Consider the following 17,200-nt stretch of genomic DNA (forward strand, 5'->3'; position numbering starts at 1 on the left):
CCTCTCGGGCTTTGAGAGCGGCGGCGGCTCCTCCCTCTCGGGCTCTGACGGGCGGCGGTGGCTCCTCCCTCTCGGGCTCTGAGAGCGGCGACGGTGGCTCCTCACCCCTCTCTGGCTCTGGGAGCGACGGCGGCTCCTCACCCCTCTCTGGCTCTGGGAGCGACGGCGGCTCCTCACTCCCTCTCTGGCTCTGGGAGCGACGGCGGCTCCTCACCCTCTCTGGCTCTGGGAGCGACGGCGGCTCCTCACCCCTCTTGGCTCTGGGAGCGACGGCGGCTCCTCACCCCTCTCTGGCTCTGGGAGCGACGGCGGCTCCTCACCCCTCTCTGGCTCTGGGAGCGACGGCGGCTCCTCACCCCTCTCTGGCTCTGGGAGCGACGGCGGCTCCTCACCCCTCTCTGGCTCTGGGGACGAAGAGGCTCCTCACCCCTCTTGGCTCTGGGAGCGAGACCCCTCTCTGGCTCTATTCCTCCCCCCTCTCTGCTCTGCTCCTCACCCCTCTCTGGCTCTGGGAACGGCAACCCCTCTTATTGGATGACGGCAAAGGTTCAAGAAATAGACATGACCCTAGGGGATCTCCCATGTCTACCGCCAGGTAATTAACCACCATGAGAGCAACCTCTGGGAAGGACATTGGGTGGTGTTGTTCCTCCCACTGTTCCCACCTCTCCCCATCTCGACGCCACAGCGCATGATAACTATGGGGAGATCGTCGAGGTCTGAACCAGTTTGCTCCTTTTATTGGAGGTGTGTAAGATGATGCCCACTACTACTTCCTGGGCCTGGTTGTAGGGGCATCCTGCCCAGTTGTGGCCGTCATCCTCACACCGGCCACACCAGTTTCATTCTCCATTAATCAAACATAAATTGCATTTATGATATGTTGTACCAGTTTGCCGGTGGCACATCTGGGCAGGAAGAACACCAAGGGAAGAGGCTGTTGCTTAATTCTTCAGCTGCTGCAGCTTTTCCTGCCTTTGCCGCTGTCTGCAGGTTTTTTTTTTTCAAAAAAAAAAAAATTATCCCAAAAATTCCACAAAACAAAACAAAAATACTGCTCTGAGCCTCTAGGTGGCGCTATCCCACTTCTGACACCAAATGTGGCAGGCTGGCGAGTGGATATAGTCTGCAGTTCAAAAAAATAACAATATTATATATAAACAAAAATAAAGTGCACAAGGGCAAAATAACAGATACTCAAACACAAATAAAGCAAAAACAAAACTCACAAAAATAAAGTTTCCAGGCTGGGCAATGCCTTCACTGGATTTAGAAAATTCAAAAAACCACAAAACAAACACCAATGCTTCCTCAGCTCCCTTCCCATTCTTCCTGATTGATCGTTACAACCTAATCAACTAATAAAGCCATGGTTAACAGAAAAAAAACATGACTTAAACAGGTGTTTGTTGAGGTTGCCCTGCCACAATTTCAATAGAGCACAGCTTTTTACATGCTGAACTAACAAAAATTTGTTGTCTCTCTTTGTGAACAATTATTATGATAACTTTTGACCAATTCATGAAATGCATTGTTGCATAAAATTTCGAACTCCTGAATTTGCCAGTTTTATTGACTGTGTAAGATCACCACTTACTGGTGTTCATTCTCCATTAATCAAACATAAATTGCATTTATGATATGTTGTAAAAGTATGTTGAATTACCACACAACACCTTGTCGTGAATTACTGGACTAAGTCACAAAAATAATAATTGTTATAACCCATATTCCTATGCAAAGGGATATATATATATATATATATATATTCTATATATATATATATATATATATATATATATATATATTATATAATATCTATATATAATAATATATTATATATATAATAATATTATACTAAAACCTAATTCCAATTTTTTTTTCATTCATCCGTTGACATAATTATTTACATGAGGTTAAACCCAAAAAGTAACTTAGGACAATGTATTTATGTTTGTTGAGGTTTTACCAAAAAATAGACACAATACAGTTGATTGCTGTCCCCAGTAAAACAAATGTTTAATTTAAACACAGTTTTACCAATTAGACCCCAAAAACTACATTCTTGTGGGAGAGTAACCATAGTTGTGCAAAGGATAAAAATATATATATATATATATATATATATATATATATATATATATATATATATATATATATATATATATATATAGTACTGTGCAAAAGTTTTATGCAGGTGTGAAAAAATGTTGTAAAGTAAGAATGCTTTCAAAAATAGACATGTTAATAGTTTATATTTATCAATTAACAAAATGCAAAGTGATCCATATCAAATCCATATTTGGTGATACCACCATTTGCCTTCAAAACAGCATCAATTCTTCTAGGTACACTTGCACAAAGTCAGGGATTTTGTAAGCATATAGTCAGGTGTATGATTAAACAATTATACTAAACAGGTGCTAATGATCATCAATTCAATATGTAGGTTGAAACACAATCATTAACTGAAACAGAAACAGCTGTGTAGGAGGAATAAAACTGGGTGAGGAACAGCCAAACTCAGCTAACAAGGTGAAGTTGCTGAAGACAGTTTACTGTCAAAAGTCGTACACCATGGCAAGACTGAGCACAGCAACAAGACACAAGGTAATTATATTGCATCAGCAAGGTCTCTCCCAGGCAGAAATTTCAAGGCAGACAGGGGTTTCCAGATGTGCTGTCCAAGCTCTTTTGAAGAAGCACAAAGAAACTGGCAATGTTAGGGACCGTAGACGCAGTGGTCGGCCAAGGAAACTTACTGCAGCAGATGAAAGACACATCATGTTTACTTCCCTTCGCAATCGGAAGATGTCCAGCAATGCCATCAGCTCCGAATTGGCAGAAAACAGTGGCACCCTGGTACACCCATCTACTGTCTAGAGAAGTCTGGTCAGAAGTGGCCTTCATGGAAGGCTTTCGGCCAAAAAACCATACCTCTGACGTGGAAACAAGGCCAAGAGACTCAACTATGCATGAAAACACGGGAACTGGGGTGCAGAAAAATGGCAGCAGGTGCTCTGGACTGATATTTTGCTGCAGCAGAAGGCAGTTTGTTCGCCGAAGGGCTGGAGAGCAGTACACGAATTAGTGTCTGCAGGCAACAGTAAAGCATGGTGGAGGTTCCTTGCAAGGTTGGGGCTGCATTTCTGCAAAGGGAGTTGGGGATTTGGTCAGAATTAATGGTCTCCTCAATGCTGAGAAGTACAAGCAGATACTTATCCATCATGCAATACCATCAGGGAGGCATCTGATTGGCCCCAAATTTATTCTGCAGCATGACAACGACCCCAAACATACAGCAAAAGTCATTAAGAACTATCTTTAGCGTAAAGAAGAACAAGGAGTCCTGGAAGTGATGGAACCTGGAGCCCTGATCTCAACATCATTGAGTCTGTCTGGGATTACATGAAGAGAGAGAAGCAACTGAGGCTGCCTAAATCCACAGAAGAACTGTGGTTAGTTCTCCAAGATGTCTGGGCCAACCAACCTGCCAAGTTCCTTCAAAAACTGTGTGCAAGTGTACCTAGAAGAATTGATGCTGTTTTGTAGGCAAAGGGTGGTCACACCAAATATTGATTTGATGTAGATTATTTTTCTGTTCACTCACTTTGCATTTTGTTAATTGATAAATATAAACTATTAACATGTCTATTTTTGAAAGCATTCTTACTTTACAACATTTTTTCACACCTGCATAAAACTTTTGCACAGTACTGTATATATATATATAATATATATATATATATATATATATATATATATATATATATATATATATATGAATTTATAATAGCACTGTATAGTGCAACTGTTTGCTATGCATCTGTAGACACATGTTCAATGTACCTTTTATAAGTATAAAAAGTGTAGGCAATTGTCAGGATGTGAGTGGTGTGGGAAGTAGTGAATGTCCAAACAGAAGATATATGTTAAACAATTTTTGTTAGTATACCACACTACCAGCTATGGTAAGAAGAGTTTAAAACACTGGGTTGTAGTCCCAACACAAACAGGTTAAAAATAATTGAAATAAGTGATGTTCAGTTGGCTAGATCTGATTAATTCACATTTATCAATAGATCGGTGAAAAGTGAAATTCATGTATTGTGAATCCTGTAAGCCATAACAATAACACAATGACAAACTCACCATTGAGACAATAAAGGTCATATTTTCAGATTTTTTAAAATAAATCTTTAAATCCTATTTTTAAGAAAATAAAAACTTCAATGTTAATGTAACAAAATGACAACCTTGAGTGCTTAAGTGACCTTGAATTATTTTATTACTTTGATATAAAATAGCAGGCCAAAGACATTCGTCAAGTTTTATTTTAGTTGGAAATGCACTAGCTTCCAGCACTAAGATTCTTCCACTAATCACATTAGCGATGACTTGTTGGCTGATAACAGCAAGTACTATTTCAGTCAGGCTTTCAGTTAATTTAATAAACAACAACGTCAACTTATGGCCTTGGAAAGGATAAGGCTGAACTTTTCTGAGAGTCCCTCACTTATCAAAAATGGTGTCAAACAAAGGATGTCGCAGCCATTATGGCTCTCAGCTAGGCTGAGAAGATGGAATTGTGGCAGAATGGCATGGCTGTGTAACAAATCCTCTAGTGGCAGGTAACAGTTACTCCAAGAACTACCAGCTACTGTACATATAACTTTGTGCTCCACTGTTGGTCCTGCTGTGATTAATAGACTCTGAGGCAGGAGGTATCAGGAATGTGTACAGTTCGAGTCCACAGCTACTTCAAATATTAGACCTAAACACCTCTATGCAGTAGTTAGAAGTGGTGCGGTTCCAAGATATATGTACGTATGATTAATTTACACCCTTAATATCCTCCCTGCCAAAAACACTTGCAAATGCACATTTTGGTTTAATTATTTAACTGTTTTATAGTTAATTATCACCCGCACATGGGTCACATTGTAAATTAGAAGCAGGTGCATTGTATAAAGGAGGTGCAGTTCGTCTGCACTGGGCTGCTGAGTGAAAGGAGGCAGGTGGTGTGCTTTGCTTCCAAGCAGTCAATGCAAAGTGCTGTATTAAACCTGTGTGGTTTGTTGTGTTTTGTTTGTCAGGTAAACGGCTTGCCTGTCCTACGAGCTAGTCAGGGACCTGCATCAAATGTTTAGTAAGAGCTCCGAAGGAGCTATGTGTTTGTTTTGTTTTTGTTTATTTTTGTATAATTAAAAGTACGCGTCAGTGCTATTTCTTCCAATTCCTGTGTGTTGGGTAGTGGAAAATTACCTGATCGAGCCCTTTTGCAAGTCTACTTTTACTATATATATAATATAGTAAATTATGTGTGTGTGTGTGTGTGTATATATATATATATATATATATATATATATATTATATTATATATATATAATATATATATATAGATATTGCTTACTCCGCAGTGGGCAGTGGGCAGTGGGCCATTATTCACTTCATCTTTTTGTTTTTTTTTTAATCTAAAATGAAAAGAAAATGCCAAAATGGCAGATTAACACAGGGATAAATGGCTTAATGATATTTGTGAATTGTAAAACATCTTCACTGCTGGTTTCATGAATTAACAGTAATGTCTGATCCATGCCAGTAATAGTAACAGTGATTAAATTTGGTTCTTGTCTTACAGAGAACCATTACTTTGTAATTATGTTATTATTAACTGGGCATTTAAAAATAGATGATTTTTTTCTGGAAGTAAGGCTTATGGAATTCTTTTTTTTTTAATTACCTGCTTGTATTGGGAAAAGTCTACTTTTATTAGAACATTCATAAAAATTAACTTATAGGGCTCTATCCACAAAAACTGTTTTAAGGAATGTTTTTCTAAGAATTTAAGCCCATTGGCATTAATTTTTGAAGTTTGCAGTTAAGAGGGTTAGCAGTTTATTTTCATTTCCACATAATTATGAGAGGATCTGGGTCATGTCTCTCCAATTTTAAATTATTACAATTTTTCTCAAAAGATGCCTTTTCCTGGCTTTGAGCTTGTCTGGAGTGCCTGAACATGCTACAATGCAAACTTTCAGCTCTGTCAGCTGTTCAAAATTAACATTGTCTGGAAGGAAGAAGATTATTCTGTCCCATGCTTCGTGTTCCACTGTGATGTGCTGTGCAGGTAGCGTGGTAGCAGAGGTGCTGGTGAAAGTGCTGAGTGGAGGTCTCAGCTCCAGTTCCTTCTTTGTCTTGCTGCACTGGTATCCTGAAACACACAAAACCACAGCATTTTCTTGCACCAAATAGGTACCATCATAAGGAGCTGAACTGCAGTTGCTGCACCCCTAATATACTACTAAATCCCACCCACACAATCAGCACGTCGCCACGTTCTATCCAGTCGACGAATAAAACAGTGCTGATTGCAAAGATGGGATTCAGCTGTATTACAGCTTCGCTCCTCACCAAGATGGCTGACTTCCAGTTCATTCCGGTGTTGAAGTTCAGCACATCCTGTGAAGAGCATATTGTTTCCCTTACACAGTGCCTTCTCTGGTTGGGAGGGAGATTTACAATTCAGATTCATTCTCTCCCTGCCACAATCCTTAAAGAGAAAGTAGTGGGGTTCCAACAAATATAGCGTTATACATCCCCACGTGTTGCTACAACTGTTTAAATAAGATACCTGTTATTTTTCTCTTAATTGTTAACATTCTGACAATTTTTTACACTTACAACTTTAAAGTCTGTTCAAAGCTCTTTTCAAAATGGCTGCTCTAATTCACTAGGGTTTGCAGCAACACGTGGGAACGTATAACATTATTTTCGGAACCCCGCTATTTACTCTTTAAATTTGGCATAAGTGGCTTTGGATTTATCACAGTACAGTGGACTTCCAGTTCAGGCACTGGGTGCAAACGTGGGCTTTCAGGGCACCAGGCTTCCTTAGTGGTGCAGTAAGACATACTTTTATGCATGTCTTTTGTCACTCTTCAACAATTACTTTCAAACTTTCAAAATTGTATTCAAACAAACATCATCATCATAGGATAATGAGTTAATAATACTGACAACAGCATACGACACGTACTGACACACTTGCTCTTTAGTTGAATGGTAAGATGTCCGTCTTTGAATCCTGTGGTTTTCAGCTCGCCTCCAGCCCATGGCTTTGTGTTAAATTCAGTGGGCTGAGATACCAATTCATTACAAGATACATAAGTTTAAGTGTATGTATTTTATAGACATTTTCTTTTTACTTTACATTCTTAATAACTGCAGTTGTGTTCTCTTTTCAATTTCCGGTTGGCTTACACGTTATCATTAGGGGTTTGCTAACGTTGGTTTTATTCTGTCCTCTTGAAATAAACATGAATGTTGACAGAAAAATCAATCAGGAACATTTGACCAGCTAAATATAGTAGTGCTGATGATTCACTTTAAAATGCTCTGCACTTGAATGTGTATTTCTTTCTAATCTGAAACCTTAACCTTTTGCCTCCCGGTGCCTATGAACCTGGTTATTCCAGATCACTTCTAGATATCTTGTCTTTCTCTTTACATGTTTTAGTAAATCCACTGTTGCTGTCACTATTTTCTCTCCCAGTATCTCATGTTGATTTTATGTTTTCAGTGTTACTAAATCAACAATGACCCTTTTGTGGCAATCATGTTGTAAAGATGCCACAGTGTCAAAGCCTATCACAGAGACAATTTCAGGTTGTGACTTCATACTTGCAGGGTTATTTAAACACTGCAATTGAGATAGACCCTTACCTACTACAATATGACTGCCATATTGATCTTTAAGTTTTTTGGGTAAAGAAACTGTTTTTTTTTTTTTTTTTTTTTTTTTTTTTTTACTGAATATGCAGTACACAGCTCTATTCTATGATTTTCCCATTTAAATTCAGTGCTGTCTAGTAAAAAAATGTTGTAGTAAAAAAATAACTGTTTCACTGCCACATTGTTTTACCTCTCAAGTGATACAAATCTTTTTCAACTATTCATTTTACTTTATGTTTGAAAAATGATTTGATAATTTATCTCATACCCTCCAACTGCACTGATTTAGCTTGTTCAATACCGGCTGTCTTTGGTACCAGATCCTCACAACTTGATAGCGTATACAGAATCTATCCTCTATCCTGAGCAGGCTGACAGTGACTATGTTGATCATACTAGTGCTAAGCCTCAATTGAAGCCTCTTATTTAAACTGCATTTGTTCAGTTCACAAAAAAAAAGTTTTAAGTGAAAACATTATTCTTTAAAGAATAAGTAGCTTCAAATGTCATTTATTTTTTCTTTTACATTTACATTGTTATTTTATGGTGCTTGCAACCAAAATGTTCTGGTCTATGTACTAAACCATAAATAATAAATAATCTTTTTATACATGGTATTAACCATGCTATCAACCACCACACATGTGGAACTTCTTCCAGTGAATCATAACTTATATGAAATGGACAATTGTTGTTGACCCAAAGAAGTCAATAACAATGAATGCACCTATGTACAATGACTTTAACATTTTTATAACCTTGTATGTAGGTTAAGCTGTGCTGCTGTTAAAGTCAACAGATTATTATGTAGATCATGCCTACTACACATCCTTTGGGTATTGCATTTTAATGCATGTCCTTGGAATGAAGAACTCTGTCATGCAAATATAAGTTGTTTATGCATACCAATGAGTATCGTGCACTTTATTTTGAATAGTGCATTATGTAAATGCTTAGGGATGCACACCGATTGACCACGAAGAAGCATTATGTTGTTTGTCTAGCAGTGGTTGCAGAAAAGGCTATTTAAATGTGAGTAGGTACTTTAAAAAATAAAAATTTTAAAAATCATTGGCTGGGAATTTGTGATCTTACTAGATAATTCCCATTGCTAGTAAAGTTATTTATGGATTTTATGAAATTGACTTTTCCTTATACCGTATGCTTTATTTGTTACAACAGGAAAATGGTGTTAGTGCCAATCCTTTTTGTATACAGACTAAAAAAAATATAGTTTTAGCTACTGGAAACAAGGTTTTCTTTTTATACAGGCTCATGTAATCATCAGTATAGAGATGTTCCATTTAATACATCACAGTTGCAGAGGGGACAGAAATTGTAGTCATTATAGAATTACTGAAGTGGTCATTTTTCACTTTAGTAATTCAGCAGTATTTTTTTTTTTTCCTGTAATAATTAACAAGCATGGTAAATAATGATCTACACAGAAACAAAGAGCATGTGATGTTTTGAAAGATAATAATTCAATTTGAAAGATACTAATTCAAATTCAAGTTCTCTACCATCCAATGTATTGAACAAAGACTCCTGCATATTATGTAGTGGTACAGTAAAGTTAATTGACATCAAGGACAATGCAGTGCAAATACAGCTCCCAGATCTACAGACTGTAGCAGGTTGACTAAAATACAATGACACCTTGCAACACTGCGGTTTTGTTATGAACAAGTATTTGTTCCCTATGGGAACGGTTCTCAAGGACCCCGAGTAATCTGTTCTTATGTGTCAGCCAGGACTACTATGACTACTATTACTACTACTACTGCTTTTACTACTGCTATTACTACTTCTCTTCTTTTTCTTAATAATTACTCATATTATTTGTTTTGTAGTCTAATGTAAACTAGGTGTTGGTTCAAATGTTTAAATCACAAAAGGCAATAAATAAATTAACCATAAATGCAGTTCTTTGCTCAGGGAAGGCCAAATCTGGCCCAAAAATCCTATTTCAAACCACGTTTTGTTCCATTCATTCCATAACTACTTTAGTTACACATGATGCACAGAGAACAGTTACAATACTAGATGCTGGAATGCAACGCAAATTGAAACTGAATCGTTAGGGACAGGTTGGAATAAAAAACAGGAGTGGAATGGAATTTTGTTTCAGAATTCTTTGTTGAGAATCAGCCATATGTCGTTTTTACCGCAGTCTGTTTTGAGCATGCCCAATGATGTCGTTTGATTTCTTGTTATCTAGGCATCATGACCCTCACTGAACCATGCGACATGGGATTAAAAGGGCATTCCAAAGGCTGCTTGGAGATCTAGAGACAAACTACAGTAGCCCTGCAGGATTAAATATGTAGAGATGCAGCCAGCAACCAATTTCCTAATTGAATATAGTAGAGGTAATAATCAACAATAATCAATGCATTCACAACACTTTAGTATTCAAAAGCAAAAAGCACACAGGGTAGATTCTCAAAAGCCTTCAAATACAACATTAATGTACATTTAGAAAACTAGTATTATTAAAAAGCAGGAATTTCATTTTAATTTTTACTTTTCTCATCTCAAAACAAATACAAATGTAAGACCTTTACTGCAACGTTACTGAGCAGCTAACTAGTTGAGGTCCAAGGGCGAATAATTGATCAGTGGATGTTTAAGAGGCTTGCAAATTAAAATCCATGGTAATCAATAATCATCTTTGTATCTCTACTAAACAGTAGTGCAGCAGCAACATTTCTGTTCTGCTGCTCCTCGTGAGTCTGGACCCTTCCCCAGCCTCTCCACTCTTATTTGAACCACCCCACACACGTTTGCTCTTTGTGGACAGGCACTCTGACCTCTCATGAGATGGATATCACCTTGTATTGTGCAACACCCTGGACTGTATCATATTCTATGTACCATGTACAATATTTATGTTATTATTTTGCGGTGCTGCAAACAGAGTTATTATCCCTAATGCTTTCTGTGAAGTTAGGAGTATGACATTATTTAAACTTCCAGCAGTGTCAATTCTAATTACATTTTGATATGGCAGAGATAATTTGCTGTAAATTATCTAAAAGTATACATGTAGCTCATCACTGAATGGCACCTTTCATTACAATGTCAAGTTTCGCTCATTGTCAGACATTGCACTAAATTGATGTAGTGAATAATGTGTCGAGAAAATTGTTTAGGTATTGCCAACGGCATATGCTGGATGTAGTACAGAGTTACTCCTTAGGTCTGATGGAGTCATATATCCAGGCAAGCATCCATTATCTTTGCAGGTAGCACAATCAAAACAATATTTCCATGGTTAAAATGGAAAGTTTCGGCAGCGAACAATAACAATAGCATTTAAAAAACAAATTACTCTGTTTTTAAATGCTGTTTCCTGTTTTACAGGAAAGGTGCTATATAAAAATGTGATTGATTGATTGATTGAATAATATGGCATTTCTGAGTGAAATTGTTCTCACTCGTGGACTGTGTAAAAGGAGATACATGCATGTGTTAAATTCAAGTTCTGTCTAAGTAAGAGATATTTTTGATACTGTAGCTTCTTATGTAGCTTACAATGAACAATACAAGTAGTGAAGAAATGATGCCCGTTTATTTTCTGTGTTGGATTGATATACGTAGAACTTATATATGTTTTCTGGTTACGTTGTCCTATGACAATGCGAATGTGTGAACCTACCCCTGAAGTAAACAAATTAAGACGTTTTAATTGCTTGAAATCAAAGCATTTCTAATTGACAGTTGCAAAACAACAGAATAAAGCATACATACATTGGTACATTTGGGAATTTCAATGTGTTTTAAATCCTTGTTTGTTTTATTTTTATTTTTTTGGTTTTTTGTTTTTCTTCAGGAGCTGCAAAGAATCAATCGTATTAACAGTTGTTCAGCCATACCCAGTAAGTATTTACATATTCTTCTGCAGAGTATTTTTTATCAAAATGACAATTGATACTAATACCTGCAAGTTTCATTGTGAATAGATGGATTAAATATTCACATCAAGTGTGTCTTCATTTGCACCATTGTTACCTTTGCATTTATAGCAGTTTGGATTATGTGTGGATCCCACCTAAATCTTGGATGATCCCCATGAACTTCCAAACTAGGTGAACTCCCTCCAAGTCTATTCCATCCTCATTATGACATTTTTAGGCCTTGTTTCCATCTGAGTACTTAGGGTGCTCATGACTGTGCTCTCACCAGTGATCGGTACTGGTTTGCAAACTCACATCATACTTGCGTAGATTATGATAGCCTAAGGAAAAAAATGCAACCAATCTACATTTACATAACGAGGTAAAGACTGGTCCCAAAGTGTAGGCACACAATTATCTTCTGAAGCACTTCCTCCCAATGTAGTCCCATTTCCTGTTCCCCCATTTATTTATTTATTTTTTAGTTAGCTTTATTTGTTTGTTGTTCTGGAAATTGCTAATCAGCTCCCGTTAGCATGAATTGTGTATTAAGTGAGTGTGTACGGTGGTAGCAAGATAAACATTGATTGCATGCAAGTAAACATAGATTAGTACTGGTTTTAACCGGCGTGCTGGCGGCTGTGCATCGCATGCGTTTCAGCTGATGAGGAGACAGTTCATGGATGGACACTGAGCGCGAAAGGAGGTGGAATGTTAGGTCCACGGCAGGCTTTGAGGAGACTGCAGAGGGGGGTGTAGAAGTAGTGTAACTTGAGAAAACAAGCACAGTATAGTTTAAAGAAAGTATACAGAGCAACCTGCTCAACTGTTATTCAAGTAGGGACTTCTGCTTCATTGAATCTGTTTAATATACTGTAAACTTAGTCACCCAGCTGAGGCACACTTTTCACCCTTATACACACCGACACAGACATAGAACTGTAGTTTGTTGCACTTGCGTGCGCTTTTATTATTTTTATTCGAAACAAAACTAAACTAAACAAAAACCTAACTCCTTTTCAGATAACTAACTGAAACTTTCTCCATCCCTAACTACAGCTGGCTGGCTAAGCCATTTACCAGCAAGCAAAACACAAACACAGTACCTTGTTGTTTAAAAGTCTTTTCAGCAGCTGTCTTGTACTCCATTAGCCAGGCTGCATATGGCTGCTTCTCCATCAGCCTGGACTGTGGGCTTCTCCTGTCTTTATGCAGGGCTTAATTGGCCTCAGGTGCTCCCTCTGCTGCAGTCCTGGGAGTTGTAGTCCTGCAGCTCCCACTGTGGACTACAGCTTTTCTACTTCTCCCAATACTCTGCCTCAATACCTACTTACATGTGTTTTATTTATAGTTACTCTGTTATTGGGGTCACCCACGTTATTTCTCTATTTCCCCCATTATTATTAATACTGATTTGTAAGAGGCATCAGAAGATAATAAACACTACACTATAGATATCTATTTTTGGGCAAGTTATTTTGCACATGGTTATGCAGAAGTGTGTAGCATGAAGTATTTTTGCTTTACCCAGCTGACGTTGTTTCTGTATTCACCAGATCACTTGAATTACACCGTGTAACAATTTTTTTTTTTTTTTTGTTCCTGGGTAGTAAGTGTTATTTCCTAATTGCTTATGCCTCAGAAGTATAGAAAATGGCTATTATTCCCCACAAACTTTGCTTTTGTGACCAGGACAGTGATATTTCAAAATATTACTATTTCCAATGGGAAAACGGGCAAATGTGTGTCTTTTCGTTACGATTATACTCTGTTTACAGTATAATCATAAATCTCGAAAAACTACTCACTTCTAAATCTTTTGTAGTCATTTTTGTATTACTTTAGTATAAATACATGTTAATTTGGATTCATATGTTGTTTTTTTCTGACTCTATGTGAACGAAAAGACACACATTTGCCCATTTTCCCATTGGAAATAGTGATATTTTGAAATATCACTGTCCTGGTCACAAAAGCAAAGTTTGTGGGGAATAATAGCCATTTTCTATACTTTTGAGGCATAAGCAATTAGGAAATAACACTTACTACCCAGGAACAAAAATTGTGTTACATAGTGTTGTCTGTGTTCTGCAGTAAGTCAATCATGTTGGCTACATGTTTTGGACACAGATAGGAGGCAGGAGAGGGCAATTGACAGAACAGCGTGTTAGACAAACACGGTTTGAGAATGGATGTTTTTCCTACTGGAAACAAGACATTATAGCACTATCCCTGACATGAGACATCATTAAACCCCTTTGACAATGTCCCTCATTGAAACACACAACTTGTTATAATACAAAACTCAGGGTCTCAGGGACAGCGTTATAATGAGGATGGAGTGTATTAAGGAACACGAGGTTGATGCCATTAGCCTGGGTAAGAGGAATGAATTAATTAAAATGAATCAGCTGATGAAGTATTGGAATACATACAAGTGTGTTAACTGTGATTGATATCAGTATGTAACACAGAGCCTGGGTTAATCAGCAAGACACAGCCAAATCAAATTATTTTATTTAGAGTAGCACTGTATAAAAATTTATTTTCTGCTTTAACAATGTATAAAAGACTTGTTGGAGTATATTCTGGCTTAAGCTAGGGAGCCTGCTGTGTGCACTGCTCAGTTAAATTAAATACCACTGAAAGGCCAGTTTGCACTCCATCAGATCTTTTTGTTTCTACCACTTTACCAAATCCTATTATATTTTACATGCATAACTAATGATCGGCTCTTCAGATTACCCAGTTTTATTAGCATTCATTTGCACTAATGATGTCACAAACTGTTTTGGGAGCAAAGTTTGTAAGCATCTGTGTAACCGTTTGTTTTGTTTTTTCTTTCAGAAATTGCTTTAGCTATATAAAATAATTCAAATGTGAGCATTTCAAAAGCAGTGGTAGTATTTTTCCTCACTGGATTTCATCAACTCCAGTCTAGTATCTGCAATTCTAATTGTTCCCATTGATCTCACAGTTTGTTACTGATGAAGCATTATTGGCTATAATAATCACCAGTGGGAGGGCACTTCCGTTCCTATGTGTAGCAGTTTCTTGTAGTGGCAATTATATAGACTCTTAAGCCAGATATCTATCATAATTTAAAGCAACAGAAAAAACTGTAATTCTGAAAAGTCAGCACTGTGCCCAGGGGAGGCATGCGTTTTGTAGTCTCCTCACACACTTTCTCACATGCACAGAGGTTGGCGCACAGAATTGCAATTGCAAATATTGCCAGTGTTGATAGTGTCTTTCTTTTGATGTGAACTCTCTTTTCATTTTCAAAGTTCTCTGGTAATTGAACATGAAGGCTAGCTACTGTAGCTGGTGTGCTTATCAAAACAATGTGGAGACTTTACCATATTAAAAAAAGGGAATTTGTAAAGGAAAAAAATGGTGCAAATGCACATTTTGAAAATAAATATGTTGTGAAACATACTGCAGATTTTTAGGCTGCAAAAACTACAGCACTTACTACACAACCTGGTATATTAATTAAAACCTCATTAGCTAGCATTCCGTACTGCCATATATTTGAGCATGCAATGTTTCTACAAAGGACAATTCCTGCAAGTAAAGCATTTGCAAAAAAATGTTTATGATATCTTCCCTTGCATGGTCTTGTGAACATAGTAAGATGATTGTTAGTAGTATTTATCATGGCGTTTTTGCTGTTCTACAGCTTTTAATTTAAAGATATGGGCAAATAATAATGGAAAATTGTATTTGCTAAACTAAAAAATCAATGCATGCAGTACGGGCAGATAGATTTTTAGGCATACACTTTACCAGGACAAATCTGCTGCATACTGGTTCTTTATATTCTTTTCAGTCTCCCAAATCAGCTTTCATCAGTGCTGCAAAAAAGGCCAGGTTAAAGTCAAACCCTGTCAAAGTGCGCTTCTCTGAGGAGGTCATTATAAACGGCCAGGTTCCAGTAAGTAGAATCCCACATCTATATTTAATGATCTGCATGAAAATGTATGATGTCGTAAAATTGTATGAAATTAAGCTTCTTTTTTTTTTTTTTTTTTTTTTTTTTTGGCTGCGCTGGGATAAGTTTAAGTTAAGCACGATATGCTCAGAAAATGGTCATTTTTATTTCTTCGTTTCATATCTCAGTTATGTTCTGTGTGATACATGTAGTTTATTCATAGGTTATTCTTTCCATGTTATTATTACCTAATATGTCTAAGTTTCCATATTTAATGGAAAGTACATCCCGTTCACTGGATGACAGCACAAATAAATCTGTTATCAAATCTTAATTTTATGCTCATCAACAAAGTCATGTCCATAGTGCAAGGGTCCAGGCTTGAAATGTACATGTACCCAGTGCTTTTTCACACCTTAGATTTGCTTAATGGTAGCTTTCTGGGTTAAATTGCTTAAAAGCAGCTTGCCCACTAATAGCCACTGATTCAGTGGTGACTGTGCAGGAGAAACATGGTTATTACAGGTTGTACTATAGAAGTGAAGCAACATAGCATGTAAACAATACCTTTTAAATTCTATTTTATTTAAACAGTTTAGTTGATACACATTGGGGTTTATTTTAATGATCTAAAAGGTGTCACTGTCGGCCTTTAAATCATTTAAACCTATTGGCGTTTTTCCCAATAAGTTATTTATTGAACACAATGCAAATACAGAGGCATGAAGTCTGCTAGTTTACATTTTAACTTGTTACAATGATTCAAATAGACCTTGTGGTATTATTTACATTTTACACAATGACGCAGTGCATACATTCTATTTTGACTCTCCGATTATGGTAAGCTCTAGTTAAAGGTTTGATTGTTAGCATGAAAGTCTGCAAAAGGATAGAAAAACTGTTCTGCCATTTGGAGGTAATTTATTCCTCAGCCATGTGACATTATCAAAGCTTACAGTTTTGTTATCAACCCCAGATACCCACCCTACCTACCTACCTACCTACCTACCTACCTACCTACCTACCTACCTGCAGTACGTCACATCATTGCTTTCATCTCAAATTGCATCATATATATATATATATATATATATATATATATATATATATATATATATATATATATATATATATATATATTTCTAATAGCAATAGTGTACATTTATCAAAGTGTTCTTGCAACTTATATATAATATATAATGTATGTATGTAAATGATTTACTTAGTAATGCGTGCAGAATTATGTATTTGAATTAATACATTTTGGTTTCCTTTTGTGTTCACCAGGACACTGTCAAGGATAACTCTCTTCTTTTCATGCCAAATGTTTTGAAGGTATACCTTGAAAATGGGCAGACCAAATCATTCCGATTTGACAGCAACACCTGTATTAAGGTGGGTTACCTAGCAGGTTAACTGAGGGTGGTAACATAATCCAACAGGCTTTGATTTGAGTTGCTTTTTGATTTCAGTCTAAGCCTTTTTGAATTTATCTTGCAATGACGGAAAGTGCACAACTGTCTTCTTCCATTGGCATTTACATTTGAGTTAATTGCTGAAGTAATCAATTTGCCAGATTATGATGCAAAGATGCAACTACGAAAATGTAATGTAGTTTTAGCTTAATAATTAC

General features: G+C 37.0%; 1 protein-coding gene across 6 annotated transcripts in view; it reads left to right on the plus strand.

Moving 5' to 3' along the window:
• The window catches only part of LOC121328064 (FERM and PDZ domain-containing protein 4-like), a 92,189-nt gene that overhangs the window by 59,408 nt on the left and 15,581 nt on the right, over positions 1 to 17,200 (plus strand). For 5 of the 6 annotated variants that reach the window (XM_041272541.1, XM_041272537.1, XM_041272542.1 and 2 more), the window contains 3 exons: positions 11,570 to 11,615; positions 15,466 to 15,570; positions 16,855 to 16,962. In XM_041272541.1, the coding sequence (XP_041128475.1) occupies positions 11,570 to 11,615; positions 15,466 to 15,570; positions 16,855 to 16,962 (259 nt within the window). The remainder of the gene's footprint in view (positions 1 to 11,569; positions 11,616 to 15,465; positions 15,571 to 16,854; positions 16,963 to 17,200) is intronic. The other variant, XM_041272538.1, reaches the window with a different exon arrangement.

The sequence above is a fragment of the Polyodon spathula genome, chromosome 15, assembly GCF_017654505.1.
Source record: "Polyodon spathula isolate WHYD16114869_AA chromosome 15, ASM1765450v1, whole genome shotgun sequence".
Classification (NCBI taxonomy): Eukaryota; Metazoa; Chordata; class Actinopteri; order Acipenseriformes; family Polyodontidae; genus Polyodon; species Polyodon spathula.